Source organism: Protomyctophum bolini (genome assembly GCF_963924005.1).
Source record: "Protomyctophum bolini genome assembly, chromosome: 8".
NCBI lineage: Eukaryota > Metazoa > Chordata > Actinopteri > Myctophiformes > Myctophidae > Protomyctophum > Protomyctophum bolini.
In genome coordinates this window covers 44,142,833-44,158,968 of record NC_137869.1, presented here as the reverse complement: position 1 = coordinate 44,158,968, position 16,136 = coordinate 44,142,833, and the positions used below count along the sequence as shown (strand labels likewise).

At 45.5% G+C, this 16,136-nt stretch overlaps 1 protein-coding gene across 1 annotated transcript; it reads left to right on the top strand.

Moving 5' to 3' along the window:
• Positions 1 to 1,418: 1,418 nt before the first annotated feature.
• On the top strand, positions 1,419 to 14,922 carry plppr3b (phospholipid phosphatase related 3b; the record flags this gene model as incomplete). The annotated part of the gene is made up of 12 exons (XM_080770575.1): positions 1,419 to 1,499; positions 2,421 to 2,606; positions 3,937 to 4,066; positions 5,093 to 5,288; positions 6,865 to 6,922; positions 7,184 to 7,357; positions 8,416 to 8,729; positions 9,667 to 9,829; positions 11,444 to 11,707; positions 12,742 to 13,002; positions 14,143 to 14,349; positions 14,458 to 14,922. The coding sequence occupies 12 exons, from the start codon at positions 1,419 to 1,421 to the stop codon at positions 14,920 to 14,922; spliced, it is 2,499 nt and encodes an 832-aa protein (XP_080626701.1).
• Positions 14,923 to 16,136: the final 1,214 nt, after the last annotated feature.

Here is a 16,136-nt window from a genome sequence, read left to right as displayed (position 1 = left end):
TGTGTTTGTGTATTGGGTCTTTTGTACCTGGTGTCCATGTCATGTATATGTAAAAGCATTGCTGTAAATGTGCTTTTTGAGTGGTGCAACCACTCCTACAACCAGCAATGTCCGTGTACCTGTTTGTGTACCTGTTTGTGCGTATGTATGAGCACGAGTATGTTACTTATTTATACCAGTAGGGGGCGCCAGAAACAGAGACACAGTTCACTTCACACGTGTGTGATTTTTGTATACATTGAAAAAGAGACCCTGGTCTCAATTTGATTCCCCTGAAATAAAGGTTTCAGTCAATCAAACAGGGGGGGGGGGGGGGGTGCTCCTTTACATTAACCACTTAATTATTTATCTGCTAGTACAATTATGTTTGTACCCCCCAGCTATGGGACGTTATTTGGTACGAACATATTCAGACTTTATGGAGAACCAACTTAGCCTTGCTGGTCCCAGGCTTACTCATCTGCGAAGAGAAAAACCTGGTCGCAACGTAAGGCTATCGTCGGAAGTGTCGGTCCCGAACATCCGCCAGATGTATATTTCCCCCGGATACGATATTTTCCCGACCAATCACAACACTTGTTTCATTCGCGGAGAATGTAAACTGATTTGCAAAAGCGTCAACGTAATTTCCTTGAGCGGTATACTTCCGCCAGAATCCCGCTATACTTCCGCCCAAAACAAATGATAGCCTCTACAGCGTATATAGGTCTTGCCCAGCGTGACACCCTCTTGACTCTTGAGAGGCCTGCAGATTGCAGGAATGCCCAGGCCAAGAGCTACAGCAGAGGCTAAATTATGTGTCTGTGATGGCAGTTCAGGTTCAGGTTTACGTATATAAATGCAGCGTATAAATACAATGAAATTAATTTGGCTCCAAGCACTCGCAGTCTAAAGACAATATATACACAAGAACACAACAACTATAGTGCCAGCAAACAGTCGTGCCAACAGACAAACAAGAAGTGCAAGTGCAATGTAAAGTGTCAGTGGCAGTGCATTACAGTGCAAGGTCAGCTGTTCAGCAGCCTGACTGCCTGCCTCATGGGGGAAAAAACTGTTACTGAGACAGGCGGTGCGAGATTTGATGCTCTGGTAGCGATTTTTTGGAAGGGAGTAGTTGGAACAGGGTACGTCCTTAATGATGTTTTTGGCATGGTGTAGATGTTGTGGAGACTAGGTATAGTGCTGTGCCGATGATTTTAGCTGCTGTTTTAACAGTCCCCTGCAGTCTGTTGCAAGTCCTGAGCATCCGTGTTACGAGCATATGTACCACGAATGCTCAGGATTGCAACAGCCTGAATGCTCAGGACTGTCATCATACACAGTGAATGCAAATGACAACGTTTTGTGTGTGTGTGTGTGTGCGTGCGTGCGTGCTTGCTTGTGTGGCTGCGTGCGTGCGTGCGCACGTGTGTAGGATGTTGTCCTCCAGAGATCCGGGGAAGAAGAAAGCTCCTAAAGACAGCCTGACCCTGCTGCCATGTTTCTACTTTGTAGAGGTCAGTACCATCATCATCATCATCATCATCATCATCATCATCGTGATGAACTATTACAGCTAAAAGTAGACTAGACATTTGCGTTTAAACACTCTACAACAGTAGTAGCGTTGGCGTGTGGATTCTTCCTACTGTATCTAATTAGCTGTGTTCATGTTTACTCGCCCTTTGGAATTAATTGACTCTGACCTGCTTCTAAAGAGGAGGCTCACCTATATAGCACAGAGATAGCATTCGGAGATGACTCTGGAACTATACAGCTCCCGAAATCTGAGCTTCCGATATCTTTACATTCGATCATTTTTATTTCCCTTTCTGCTAAGCAACAAGCTATATTATGCTTAGATGTTTTCTATTTATATTAGGATAAATGTGCGTGACTGTAAAGACGGAACGGAACTAGGGAGGAGGCTCCACTTCCACTTTATAGTTTTCCTTTGCTCCAGACTGTATGACGGAAGCATTTGGAAACGGCGAGAGGCAACAGTCCGGCAAACGCGAGACTACTGGACTATAGCCTTGTGTCTCTCTACTTCCTGTTCTCTGTATACTACTTCCTGTTCCTGTGTATAGCTTCCCATCGTGGCGTCCTCATAGAGCAATAAAAGGATAAGAGGCCGAACCGGAGCTTTATTCATTTCAGTGGAAGTTGCTCAGTGGCATTTTGAAGCACCCCGGAAGAACGCTCTATATACTTCCGTTCCGCATCCGATGCGAAAGTGCAACCGAGCGCTCAATGTAAAAAGCCCAGCTGCACGGGGGTTTTCCCTCGTCATATAAATCCACGGGTCCGCCTGCAGTTCACCCTCTAACCAGTAGGGCCGAGTGCTTAAACATTGGAGAGCCTCCCTATGGGGGCTGTGTCTCTCTCTCTACTTCCCGTCCTCTGTATACCCACTCCCTGTTCCCGTGTGTGTGCAGCTCCCCATCGTGGCGTCCTCCATGGCCTCTCTGTACTTCCTGGAGCTGACGGACGTGCTGCAGCCCGCCCAGGTGGGGTTCCGCTGCCACGACCGCGCCCTCAGCATGCCCTACGTGGACGGAGGGGACGAGCTCATCCCCCTGCTCATGCTGCTGAGCCTGGCCTTCGCTGGGCCCGCGGCGTCGGTGAGGCGCCACGCCACGCACGCACACACACACACATACACGCATGCCACGCACGCACACATGCATGCATGATGCCCACGCACGGCCGCATGCATTCACGCTTCACGCACGCATGTGCAATGCATTAGTAAGAATCGGTTCGGAAACCCTAAAGGTGCAGTATACACTGACACGAAACAAGACAGGAATGCCCAAAAACGTCACATCCGGTTTTTTACCCTGGGTAGAATTTTCTATGGCTGCCAATGCAACTTTTTCCAATCCTTAATCACATACGGACAAACATCTATATGCCGATAATATCTAACTTGCGGAGGTAACGTGCCTTGTCCACGGGGCAACAGATCTTTCAACGTATGGCATTGCAAATACGTTTGATAATCGCTATACTCTGCGCAATATTGTTTTGGAAATGCCGCAAATTGCATTGCAGTGAACGAGAGCAAATCACAACTTACCCTGGGGGTGGTGACTCCGCCCTGAATACGCGTTTTCGTGTCAGTGTATAGTGACATACTTTTTTATAATAGAATACATTTCTTATTTATTTTTTGTTGGTTTTTTGACAATATTGCTGACAATTGCACCCAGAAAACCTGATCTTTGAACATTCAGTATAGATCTTCTGCCTGTCACAATTATTATTACATAATGGCCTAATCGCAAATTGTTTGAGATTATCACAATTCCCTTTTGCATATGACCGTCAATCCTTTCCACGTTGAACACATTAAAAATAGGAAATAACAGATCTACAAGCTTACAACAAGTCACTCTGTGACATGTTATGATGTTGGTCTGGTTGGAAATGGCATTTTTTGCCATTTGAAGTTTCAGTCTGAAATCTTCGATTCAACCAATGCGAATGTCCCGTCCCCTCCTCAGGCTATGGAAGGCTATATGCGGTATCTCACTCACTTTCAGCTTGCGTTTGTGTAGCCTGGAACTCACGCGGGGGATACCTAAAAAAGTGGAGAGAACGCATTTTTTCATTTCACCACGATTCTTGTATATATAGAATCCTGTCCCTTGAAGCTGGTCTGGCATCTGTTGCAGCAACAGCTCATTTGCTTAACTCATGCTTTAGCTATTTAAAAATAGCAGATCTACAAGCTCATAGCGCGCCACCGAGTGGCGCGCTACGAGCTTGTAGGTCTGCTATTTCTGAAAAATCGAAGAACGACTGACATAGAAACATATAGCTTTTTCAGAAAACTGTCATTTTCAAACAGACATTTTTTAGAATCTGATCTCAGGTTAAAGAATGGGTTGATGACAGAAACCCCGCAGGGCTCAGGAGTGGACTTCACAGGGTTGTTGTGTGTTGCAGATCATGCTGGGCGAAGGCCTGATCTACTGCATGCAGTCCAGGCTGAAGATCAGACGCGGAGCAGAGGGCAGCATCAACGCCGGAGGCTGCAACTTCAACTCCTTCCTGCGCAGAACCGTGCGCTTCGTGGGTAAGGCATGAGCAACACTGTTGAATCCGGTCCTGGTCTTTGTGCGTTTCTACACTTCTACTACTTCCCAGCATGCTGGAAGAAAGTGTTCACACGGAGCAGTGTTGCTTTCGTCGACTAAAACTACACAGGACGAAAAATGTTCGTCGACTACCTTTTTTCACTGACGAAAACTGAACGGAAACTTAAATGGAAACTAAATGGTGACTACAACTAAGACTAAATATACTGACAACTTCGTCAACAAAGTGGACAAGAGATCCAATATAAGTCATTTTACAATTGGTTGCATGCTGAAAATAGCCGATCTACCAGCTCACAATGCGTCGTGACGCGTTGAGATTGTAGATCAGCTATTTTCAGCAAGTGTAAAAACTGTCATTGCGACGGCATCAAGGCCCGCCAAAATACAATTTAGTGACATTTAGTCGACTAAAACTAGACTAACACTAAGACATTCCAGGTGACTAAAATGTGACTAAGACTATTAAAATCAAAATTTGCTGCCAAAAACAACACTACACAGGAGGTGCAGGTGGTGGAGTTAGCTGCTTTAGCAGACAGTTTGAGGTTCCAATGGAGTTTTAAGAGGCTGTGTCCGAAGCGCTTTTTACTTTTAATTCAAACCAACACACAGACGTAAATGGTGTTGTTGAATGATTTATATATTTTTTAAATCAACAAAAATCAACAAAAATCAACAAAAATGGAATTAGGTGGTTTCCTCCCGACACTGAAGAACAATACCATACAAGAGGTGTATTTACAGATTTACAGATGGATTCTCTCTTGAGAATTGAGTTGAAAACGTGCAATTTAATTTAATTGTCTTTTATTGTATAGGCTGCTACACACCTGCTATGCTCCAGTAGTAGAGTATAGCAGCTGTAATGGCACTTCAATAGCATTTATTTGTATTATTATCTCTCTCTCTCTCTCTCTCTCTCTCTCTCTCTCTCTCTCTCTCTCTCTCTCTCTCTCTACCCCCCCCTCTCTCTCCCTCTCTCTGTGTCACTCGGCGTCCAGGTGTGCATGTGTTTGGCTTGTGTGCGACGGCTCTGCTGACAGATGTGATCCAGCTGTCCACGGGATACCACGCCCCCTTCTTCCTGACAGTCTGTCGACCCAATTACACTCTGGCCCCGCTGTCATGTGACCAGAACCCTTACATCACTAAGGACATCTGCGCCGGACCCGACCACAACGCCATACTCGCTGCGAGGTATAGTCGTCCTTTCTCTATATGGCCAGACTGTGGTCACTCGTTCTGTATTTACTGTAAGGTCATGGTGAGCTGTCTCTGCTTTGACTGTGAACAGATACTCTGCCAGTTTTTATATTCATGTTTTAGGGCCAGATATGGCATTTAAGTTTGTTTTTTAGTTTTAGTTTGATTGGTTCAATGTTCCAGATAAACAGGTGTCCTTTATAGTTTACTAATAGAGCGCCGAAATCCTGACGTCACTCGCTCATCCCCTGGTTCTGCCTGGTTCACGGAAGTAATTTCTCTATGGAGAATAACATGGGGCCATCTGAAATCAGCTATAACATGGATTTTAAAAGTTTTTAATATTTAATATCATATTGTCTAGATCCCTCAAACTTATTTATAATGCTCTGAGCCTCAATCACCACTCTGATATAACCAGTCCATGGCATTTCCTTTTCACTCCTGAAGCTGTTTTAGCTGCAGTGCCACAATGTCCTGAGGTGGTGGGGGTGCTGATATGCATCTTATTTAATATTTGAGTTAAATACTGATGATAGATAAACACAGGCTTGTTTCCATTACATGCCAGCTTGGGAAATCAACAATGTACAACATTGTAAACAAAGTGGAAATGCGAATTTGGAACTGAAGACTGAAGAGAGGGAGGAATTATACAAAGTAGGGTGACATTGATCTGACATCACATATACGTCCAAATCAGTCGAGTCGAATTTCCATAAAAGCCCCTACCTATATGATGAGAAAATCCTATAAAAAAAATGTAACTAATTCAGTAGCAGTAACAATAGCGTTTCTCTCAGTCAGTTGATTCTTCACATCCATATGAGTGAAACTGCCGGGGTCGACATGTTTATTTTTGAAAAACAGTTCTTATATGAGGCGATCTAAAAATCTAAAAAGGTTTCGTTTTTGGCTGTGGGACCTAAGCCTTTCATCCAATCAGGATAGAGAGCCAAAAACGAAACCTAAGGTTTTTTGACCCCCAGGGGTTAACTGGGGACAGGGAGGAACTCCTTATATGGTCAGCACACTCTATAGTAGAGAGGATTATCACAACAAAACAAAAAAAAATAAGTGATATTTGAATTAAGTGAAATCACTGAATATACCTTTAAAGCAGTGCTGCTCTGAAGTTGAGGCTGGACACTGTTGGGTGGTAATAAGTGATCAATAAGTCCCAGGACCGTCCCAGTTGGCACCTCTTTTGAGGTTCCATCTCCTCGGATTGCAAGGCCTGGGAATCTCAGGCTGTCTTTGGAGGGCTTGATGTAAAGTGCAAACCAAAAATGTTGTGTTCTTCTTCTAATGTCAATAATTAATGGGTTGGGCCTATAAATTCTGCCCCTGCATGCGTTGGTTGGTTGGTGTTTTGCTTTGAATGTTTAATGTGGTGCTACAAAATGCTGCATGCAGATGTCCCATCTAGTGTAAGTCCTCATGGTGATTGATTGGTAACTGAGTGGACCCCAAACTTAATTGCCGCAGAGAGCGATTGGTTGGATTATACGCTGTCAAAATCAATTGGCATAATGACTAAATAAATAAAAAATCTCTTCTGTCTCCACAGGAAAACTTTCCCCTCCCAGCATGCAACGCTGTCTGCCTTCGCTGCCGTTTACATATCTGTAAGTACGGACGGACACAAAGCCTCCGTGTTTATACTATTAAGTTTACAGATGTTTTGTATATTGTTTTTTAGGCATGAGCAAACACTGTTGAATCCGGTCCTGGTCTTTGTGCGTTTCTACACTTCGTATTTTACCATATCTCAGACAGTACCAAGCTGTTGAGTCCGGCCCTGACTTTTATGCTTTCAGATGTATTTTAACTCAAATCCTCAATCCGGTCCTGACCGTTTTCCGATATATGTGTGTTTCTCTATACAGATGTATTTCAACTCCACCATCTCAGACAGCACCAAGCTGTTGAAGCCGGTCCTGGTGTTTGCTTTCTCCATGGTGGCGGCCCTGACCGGTTTGACCCAGATCACTCAGTACCGCAGCCACCCTGCCGACGTTTACGTCGGGTTCCTTATAGGAGGGTTCATCGCTGCCTACCTGGTGAGGAACTACCTGTGTGTGTGTGTGTGTGTGTGTGTGTGTGTGTGTGTGTGTGTGTGTGTGTGTGTGTGTGTGTGTGTGTGTGTGTGTGTGTGTGTGTGTGTGTGTGTGTGTGTGTGTGTGTGCGTGCGTGTGGACGGGGGTACAATGCCTGTCTCTCAGACTCTTAGCTCACACAAAAGCTTCCGCCATAACTCTAATTAGTCAAAGCAACAACAGTATAACAACATACAGAAATTCTCTAAAAGATATTTTAAGACGTTCACATACACATTACCTCAGGTGAAGGAGTATATCGGGGTTTTGTTCACGGAGAAGGAGATCGGAGAATCGGAGCGGCAGGGGCGGTATTGCGGTCGCTGTATACCGCACTTTTGTGACGAAAAGAGAGTTGAGCCAGAAGGCAAAGCTCTCTGTCTATACCGAGCAATCTTCGTTGCTATACTCTCACCTATGGTCATGAAGTGTGGGTCCTGACCGAAAGAGCGGATTTCATCGCAAACATTGGTTAAATAACCATGGTTATTACATAACCTCCAGTTTTCAACGGGTGGCTGGCATCTCTCCCTTAGAGATAGGGTGATAAGTTCAGTCACGCGAGAGAGGCTCGGAGTAGAGTCGCTGCTTCTTCGGCCTGGAAAGGAGCCAGCTTATGAGGTGGTTCGGCATCTGGTTAGGATGCCTCTCGGGCGTCTCTCTATAGGGACTATAGGGAGGTCCTCGAGGCACGTCCCACTGGGAGGAGACCAAGCGCAGATGGAGGGATTACATCGACTCACTGGCCTTGGAACGCCTCGGAAGGATCCCCCAGGTGGAAGTCACTATAATGTTGCTCTGGAGAGGGACGTCTGGTGGAGCTGTTGACCCCATGACCCGACTACGGATAAGCGGTTGAAGATGGATGGATGGATGGATGGATGGATGGATGGATGAACAGACATCTGGAACAATTCACTTCAATGGTAAGTGTACCTTGATCAAAAGACGGACAGATTTTGCTAAACGAGGTCTCTATCCCTCTCTCTCTCTCTTTCCCCCTCTCTCTCTCTCTCTACCAGGCCTTCCACGCCGTGGCCAACTTCAAGTCGTCCGATGACTTCCCGCCCGCCCCGGCCCCTCCCCCTCCCAAGGAGGACCCCCTGCGGGCGCTGACGCAGCGGGGCCACGACTCCGTCTACAACAAGGGCCCCGCGTCGGCCTCGGACAGCAACGACGAGATCACCGTGGGCACGACCGCCTCGGCCTGCTCCCCGCGGGCCCCCATGCAGCGGCTGGAGGGCCTGGTGCACGGCAGGCCCTCCCTGCAGCGGGAGAAGGACTCCATGGAGACCCTGAAGAGGGCCAGTGTGGACGTGGAGCTGCTGGCGCCCAGGTGAGTGGAGCTTCAATTTTTATTTAGGTTTTTACTATTTTATTTTATTTTATTTTATTTTATTTTATTTTATTTTATTTTATTTTATTTTATTTTATTTTATTTTATTTTATTTTATTTTATTTTATTTTATTTTATTTTAGTTTGTTTTGTTTTGTTTTGTTTTGTTTAGTTTAGTTTAGTTTAGTTTAGTTTAGTTTAGTTTAGTTTAGTTTAGTTTAGTTTAGTTTAGTTTAGTTTAGTTTAGTTATTTTTTGTGCATAATTTGAGTGAGAGATTGGCAGTATAAGATCAAAAATACCCGTGTGAAATGAGGGGACACTCTTATCATCATACATCATCGTACAACATGATTGGTTATAGCCATTATGACATACATTTTCCCTTCATTGTCAATGGCATTAAATGTTTGCGTTGCCAAAAGTTTATGTCATATTTGGCGGACATTTGACCTAATTTCAACTTTCATTGTCAAATGGCACATATTGAGAGGACCAGGGGTGATAACTAGTGAGAGGGCAGTGTGTGTTTCTGCAGGCATAGGTATCAGTCACAAATAAAAGACAGCCGTCTTCTCTGTGTCGCACAGCTCGCCAATGCATTTTCAATGGGGGTCACGTGGTTTGACGAGACAAGCTTGTTCCCTGGCTGTCTTCTGCCCTCCCCCCCCCCCCCCCCCATGGAACAAGGTTGTCTCGTCAAACCACGTGTCTCCCATTGGAAATGCATTGCGAGCCGACAGCTGTCTCTCAGGTGTGAACTGAACAGCGCCTATATATGTGCGAGTGAATCCCATGGACACCAACACACTATACTCTGATAATTGCTGCTAAATGATGGTAACACATATATGCATGGTTTTTGTGACGTAAACACGGGACACAAGTTATATAGTGTGCCTTCAGCTGTACTGACGCTGCTCTGTGGCCTCATGCAGGAGTCCCATGGGGAAGGAGATGATGGTGACCTTCAGCAACACACTGCCCAGGGCCAGCATCAACGTCAACGGGATGCTGCTGGGCGGGGCTGACTTAGGGGAGGAGCCTCCCCACCTGTCCCACTCCGCCCAGCCTGTTCAGAGACGGCTGAAGGCCGTGCAGGTATAGCCGTTGTAACTATAGTAACCCGTGATTATTATAATTTAATTGCTATAATGAAAACGTGCATTTGTGCATTGTGTGAGTGAGACGCTGACATTGTAATGTTTCAATTGTTGTCAGTGTATATATTATTGTCTTGGACCCTAAGAAGACTATTCTTTGAGACACACATGTATACAGGAATTTTGAGGCATGGCCGAATCCGCCCATTCCTTCGCGGGGCGAAAACAACACAGTTGTACTTTGGAATTGCATTACAGAGCGTACATATATTATCGTTAAAAAATGTTGGGTTAATTTAGTCATAGTGAGAGAAGTATTGCAGTGCAGGTAATTGCAACAACCATCGCTCTTGTGAAAAATGAAAACTATACAACAAAAACTACGTATTCATATCACAATGCATAGAAAAACAGAAAGTAAACAGTAAACACTATACTACTGCATCCATTCAACTGACAGCCTGCCAAACAGCTCATAGTTATGTCATTCAGCCAGGAAAACAGCTCAGTTTCAGCTACTAAACCCCCAACTGGACATGAGGGCTTCTAAACTTAACTCAATTATGCCAATAATCATAGTCTTTGGGAAACACATCCACGTTTTTGCAGGGTCAAATAATCATATAATAATATCTCAAACTTATTAGGGCCGGGACTAATTGCGATTAATTTAGATTAATTAACTACAGAAAAATTAACGCGTTAAAATAATTAACGCATTTAATCGCATATTTTGTTTTCACCGCCGAACCGGAACGTTTCTCACTGGGCGCACGTTTCCACTTACCTAAGATGCTGACGCACCCAGCAGCAACATTGCTGTCTGAGCATTCACTTCCGCTAGTACTAGACGATAACAACAAACTGAAACGGCACACGTTAGCATGAATGCAGACCCAAATAAGAACGCGCAGCTTGGGAAATTTAGTGGGAAATTTAGATTTAAAAAGCGAGCGGATGGAAGCGTGGACAGAAATGCAGTTGTATGCATATTATGCAACAAAGAATTTGCCTATCACCGCAGCACATCGTCCCTCACATATCACATCAATGCCAAACATGTTGCTGCTAGCGTGGAAGTTCACGTTACTCCGTCTTCTTCAACGTCGCAACCTACACTCGACCTGATGCCTGGTTTCAGAGGCAATATGACTAAGTCCAAGTCTGACAAAATAACAAACTCCCTGGCTTACTGGGTTGCAGTCAACTGTAGACCACTTGCGACCACTTTATGGCAAAAATGGCACTGATCTGTTGGTTTTGGTTTAAGTACCACCTGATGAAAAATAAACAATGTTTTGTTGCTGAAGTTTATGTATTCACTATTCATTCCTTTACTCATAAAGTCATAATACCAAAATCCATTTGAAAAAATTGCTTTCTCACTGTTCTCGGGTCAAATAATGATATGCGATTAAAATGCGATTAATCTAGATTAATTAATCGCAAAGCCTCTGATTAATTAGATTAATTTTTTTAATCGAGTCCCAGCTCTAAAACTTATATAGCGCTTTTCTGAGTACCCACATACCCATATGACGACGTAGGCAGAAGAATAGCTATTGTTTTTGTACGCTAAAAAAAATGAATGACTGTGTCCTGCACTGTCCAGGTGCCCATGGACCCTCTGCGCGCCCAGCAGCTGGTGTCCGAGTGGAAGCAGAAGTCCATGGAGATGAGAGGAGTGGAGCAGAGGTCCATGGACATGAGAGGAGTGGAGCAGAGGTCCATGGACATGAGAGGAGGAGTGGAGCAGAGGTCCATGGACATGAGAGGAGGAGTGGAGGTGGAGGTGGAGGCCAGTGAGGAGGGCTCTGAGGTGGGCTCGTCCTCCCTGGGCACGGACGACGGAGGAGGATCCAGTCTCAGCTCTCAGGTATAGAGCGCCGAAGTCCTGCGGCGTCGTCACTCGCTCATCCCCTGGTTCACGGAAGTCTTTTCTCTTATGGAGAATAACATGTTGTCATCTTACAATCGTTTCATATAAGTCCAAAAATAAACAAGCTGTCTCTGGTGGTGTTATTGTCAGGGAGGTGTCTCTGTATCATATCATATGTCATAATATGTCAGTCACTCATATATATGATACAGTCTGTTTCTAGCGAAACATGTAACTAATTCAGTAGAAGTAACATTAGCGTTTTCTCTCACATTCAGTTGATTCTTCATATCCATATGAGTGAAACAGCCGGGATGACGTGTTTGTTTTTCAAACACAGTTGAAAAAACAATATGAGGCGATCTCAAATCCAACAATGCAAATAAAAAGTACACGAACCCGTGGATTTGCGCCCTCTATACCGATATTGACGTCAGACTTCGGTGCTCTATAACACAGTGGTTTTAACAGCGGGTGCGACAGCCTGGCGTATTTTCCGGAGGTGCGTTATTCGTCTTATATGCATGTGACCCGGCAACTACTGGCGATAGCTGGCGATATAGTCGAAAAGTGGTCGGAGGAACACCGTTCAGAAACATTACAATATCGTATCTTTTGGACGGCATCGTCCGACGATTGCCAATCACGTTAATTTGTTGTTTTGTTTACCCTCCACACGGAACGGTGATACGTGTACAATTATATGGCATAGTGTACATAATGGCAATGACAACAGGAACGCCCACTAGGAGATTTTTATCGCCACTTTTTGCCCGCTGTTGGGTTAGAGCTACACAACTATACATTATTTATTTCCCAAACCTTTCAGACCGCAACTCTCCAAAAGAATCACATTTGCCTGTACTGGTGTAGGCATTGCATTTAGTTAGACTTTTGACTTAGTTTTAAAAATCAGCTATTTCCGCAATGTTTGCCTCTTTCTTACTTGACGATTTGGCCAGTTTGGTATTATTACATTTTTTTATAATTCAAAATAGTGACGCTTTATGTTTATGTTTCCCCCTATCAAGGTCCCGGTGTACCCCCCCACGGTGCAGCCCGCCAGGCGGTCCGCCACCCCGCCCGCCAACGCCCAGCAACAGCCAGGAGGCGGAGCCAGGGCCGTGGCCACCCCGAGGCCCCCGCAGATGATCCCCGAGGCGGGACCCCCGCCCGTGTCCCCCAAGAGCGCCCTGACCCGCGCCAAGTGGCTGGCCATCACAGAGAAGACCGGGGCGGGGAGAGGCGCCGGGGGAGGGGGGCAGGCCACCAATCAGCCGCGACTCATGCAGGCAAGTATTTGTTTGTTTGTTTGTTTGTTTGTTTGTTTGTTTGTTTACATAGTATAGGTTATATGCACAGCAGCCATATTGGCAACTGGCAATTGGAATTAGGCCTCTTCCTTACTTCCTTCACATGTGTTACCAATAATACAAATGAAGGCTCTGTTTAAAGGAGTAATGTGTAACTAGAAAGAGCACGCTCGCAATGCTGCGGATTTGCGAGTGTGGTTGCATGCCTATCAGTATACTAGGAGTATTGTCCAATTAGAAGAGTTGAGTTGGGTGTGTCACAGTATACTGTCCAATCAGATGTGGGCAAAGAGCACAGGTGCCTTAGGAAGACTTCCGAATCGCTGGCCAATCGGGAGGGGAGAATAGAGAGTTATTGCACGTTTTAAATGTTTTAAAAGGCTGGCACTGGAGTCTTCTTCCCTATAATAGGCAACCACACTAACTAGCAATGTACTACATAAATACATTTTAGTATTTTATAATACTAATACTACTATTATATAATTATATAATACTAATAGTACTCTCATACAGTAGTATGAGTAGTATTTAACTCGTAATGTAAATAGTACATTTTAAAGGGGTAATATGTCACTAGTAATGTAAATAGTACATTTTAAAGGGGTAATATGTCACTAGTAATGTAAATAGTACATTTTAAAGGGGTGATATGTCACTAGTAATGTAAATAGTACATTTTAAAGGGGTGATATGTCTAATGTAAATAGTACATTTTAAAGGGGTAATATGTCACTAGTAATGTAAATAGTACATTTGAAAGGGGTGATATGTCACTAGTAATGTAAATAGTACATTTGAAAGGGGTGATATGTCACTAGTAATGTAAATAGTACATTTTAAAGGGGTGATATGTCTAATGTAAATAGTACATTTTAAAGGGGTAATATGTCACTAGTAATGTAAATAGTACATTTTAAAGGGGTGATATGGCACTAGTAATGTAAATAGTACATTTTAAAGGGGTGATATATGTCTAATGTAAATAGTACATTTTAAAGGGGTGATATGTCACTAGTAATGTAAATAGTACATTTTAAAGGGGTGATATGGCACTAGTAATGTAAATAGTACATTTTAAAGGAGTGTGTAACTATAGTAATATTTTCTCTCATGCAGGTCATCGCCATGTCCAAACAGCAGGGGCTCCTCCCCTCGTCGTCGACCGACACGCCCAAATCCTCCGAGACCATGCCCTCTCCCTCCTCCTCCTCGGGTGGAGGAGGAGGCGGCGGGGGGGGCAGGACGTCACCCGCCTACGTCACGGTGGACGCCCACGGCCACGCCCACCACCACCACTCCCACCACCACCACCATCATCCTGTCGTCCAAGCCCCGCCCCCTCCCCCTCCCCCCCACCACAGCGTGACCCCGCCCCCCCTCTCCTCCTCCCCGCCCCCCTCCTCGACCGGCACCAACGGCAACCCGTGGGAGTGGCGGGGCCCGCCACCGGCCAATGAGAGCGGAGGAGGCGGAGGAGGAGGAGGAGGAGGAGGAGGAGGAGACCGAGACCGGGACCGAGACCCGCGCGACACCTACGACCTCAACACCCACAGCCGCGGCGACAGCGCGGCGCGCGGGAGCAGCTTCCGGCCGCACTCCCAGCCGTCCTTCCACCACCACCACCACCACCACGGCGGAGGCTCCTCCCCGGAGCTGGAGCTGCAGCTGCCGCCGCCCCCCCTCCTCCCCCCGCAGTATGGAGGGGCGGAGCCGGCGGGCGGCGACGGCGACTCCCCCTCGGTGCAGCAGCAGCATCATCATCATCATCATCAGCGCTCCGTCTCCAGGGAGTCGGCCAGCGTTCGCCGCAAGACGGCGCTCGTTCTCCTGGACCGGGAGCTGGAGCAGGACAGCTATTACAAGAAGGCTCACGCGGGACGGCGCTACAACAACTAGGTTCACTTTGATTTGTTGAGTTTCTCGAGAAAGGCTTTCTTATACTGTATAGTCAGACCTGGTTGGTTTAGCGTGGCTGAGCGTGGCTCTGAGCGTTTGCTAAGCCTCTTCGGGAAGGAAGGATGTTGCGGAGCCGGTGGTTTTTTAGGGATGTTCCTCGACTAAAGACATTATTAGTCGACTTTAAAGGTCGGTCTTCTTCAACGGGGGGGGGTCCCCGCCGGGACCCCAAGGGGATCCTCAGAGCTATACGACAAGGCGTCCGCGAGTTTTCTTTACATTAACCACTTGAACCCTGCAGGCATCCCTTTTCTGGGCCAGGGGGAACATTCACGGAAAATAGCCTGTCCATGAAGCTTGCACGTGTTGTGAGTTGACAGGCTATTGTCGGCGAAGAGATTTGATGTAGAGGAGAAAAGGGAGCATATACCCAGTATTGAGGGTTTAAGTGGATAAATGTCTGGAGAAAAAAAAAAAAGAAAACGTGGATCAAACAAAATGCTGTCAAACAAGTCTATGAAGCCATCTCCATGAAATCTATGGAGAATGTTTAATATGAATATGTTTAATATATATGTAGTGGGAGGTCCCTGCTTTGTCGCTCTCTTCGTGGGAGGGTTCCTTATTGGAATGAAGAACGTCGAACACCCCCTGCACTAAAGGCGACCTTCTAACGCATAAATGTTCCATTGTCCGACAGTGGAGTGCGCGGTGAAAATATAGCCGAGCTATACGAGCAAGGCCATTTCCGATGAGCGGATATACTCCCGCTACACACACACACGATATTTAAATTGGGCTCATAAATTGCGCAAATCTTTTAAGTCGCTTCCTCAATAATTGGTTCGGTTTTATTTACTTGACTTGTCATATTACGTTGGCCACATACAGTCACGCAGTGGAGCTCAGCAACGCTTCTCAGGTTGACGCGGGTTGAGAAGTGGACATTCTAACGGTGATTTGTTTCAGCTGTGTCTACTCTGACGTTACAGACTGGCAGCATTAAAGGTAGTGAAAGTCATAGATTTTGGTTAAAACAAAAAAGTAGGCTATACATTTTTTTGATAAAAAATAAGTTAATTATAAGTCCTTGGCAGACATTGAGTTGAAATGGTTCACTTGTCGGAAAGAATTATGCGAGAAGCCTGTAGGAAAGTGGCTAGTTTGTGCGACGCAGCGAGACGGGCGAAACATGGAGTGGTTCTGGGTGGTAC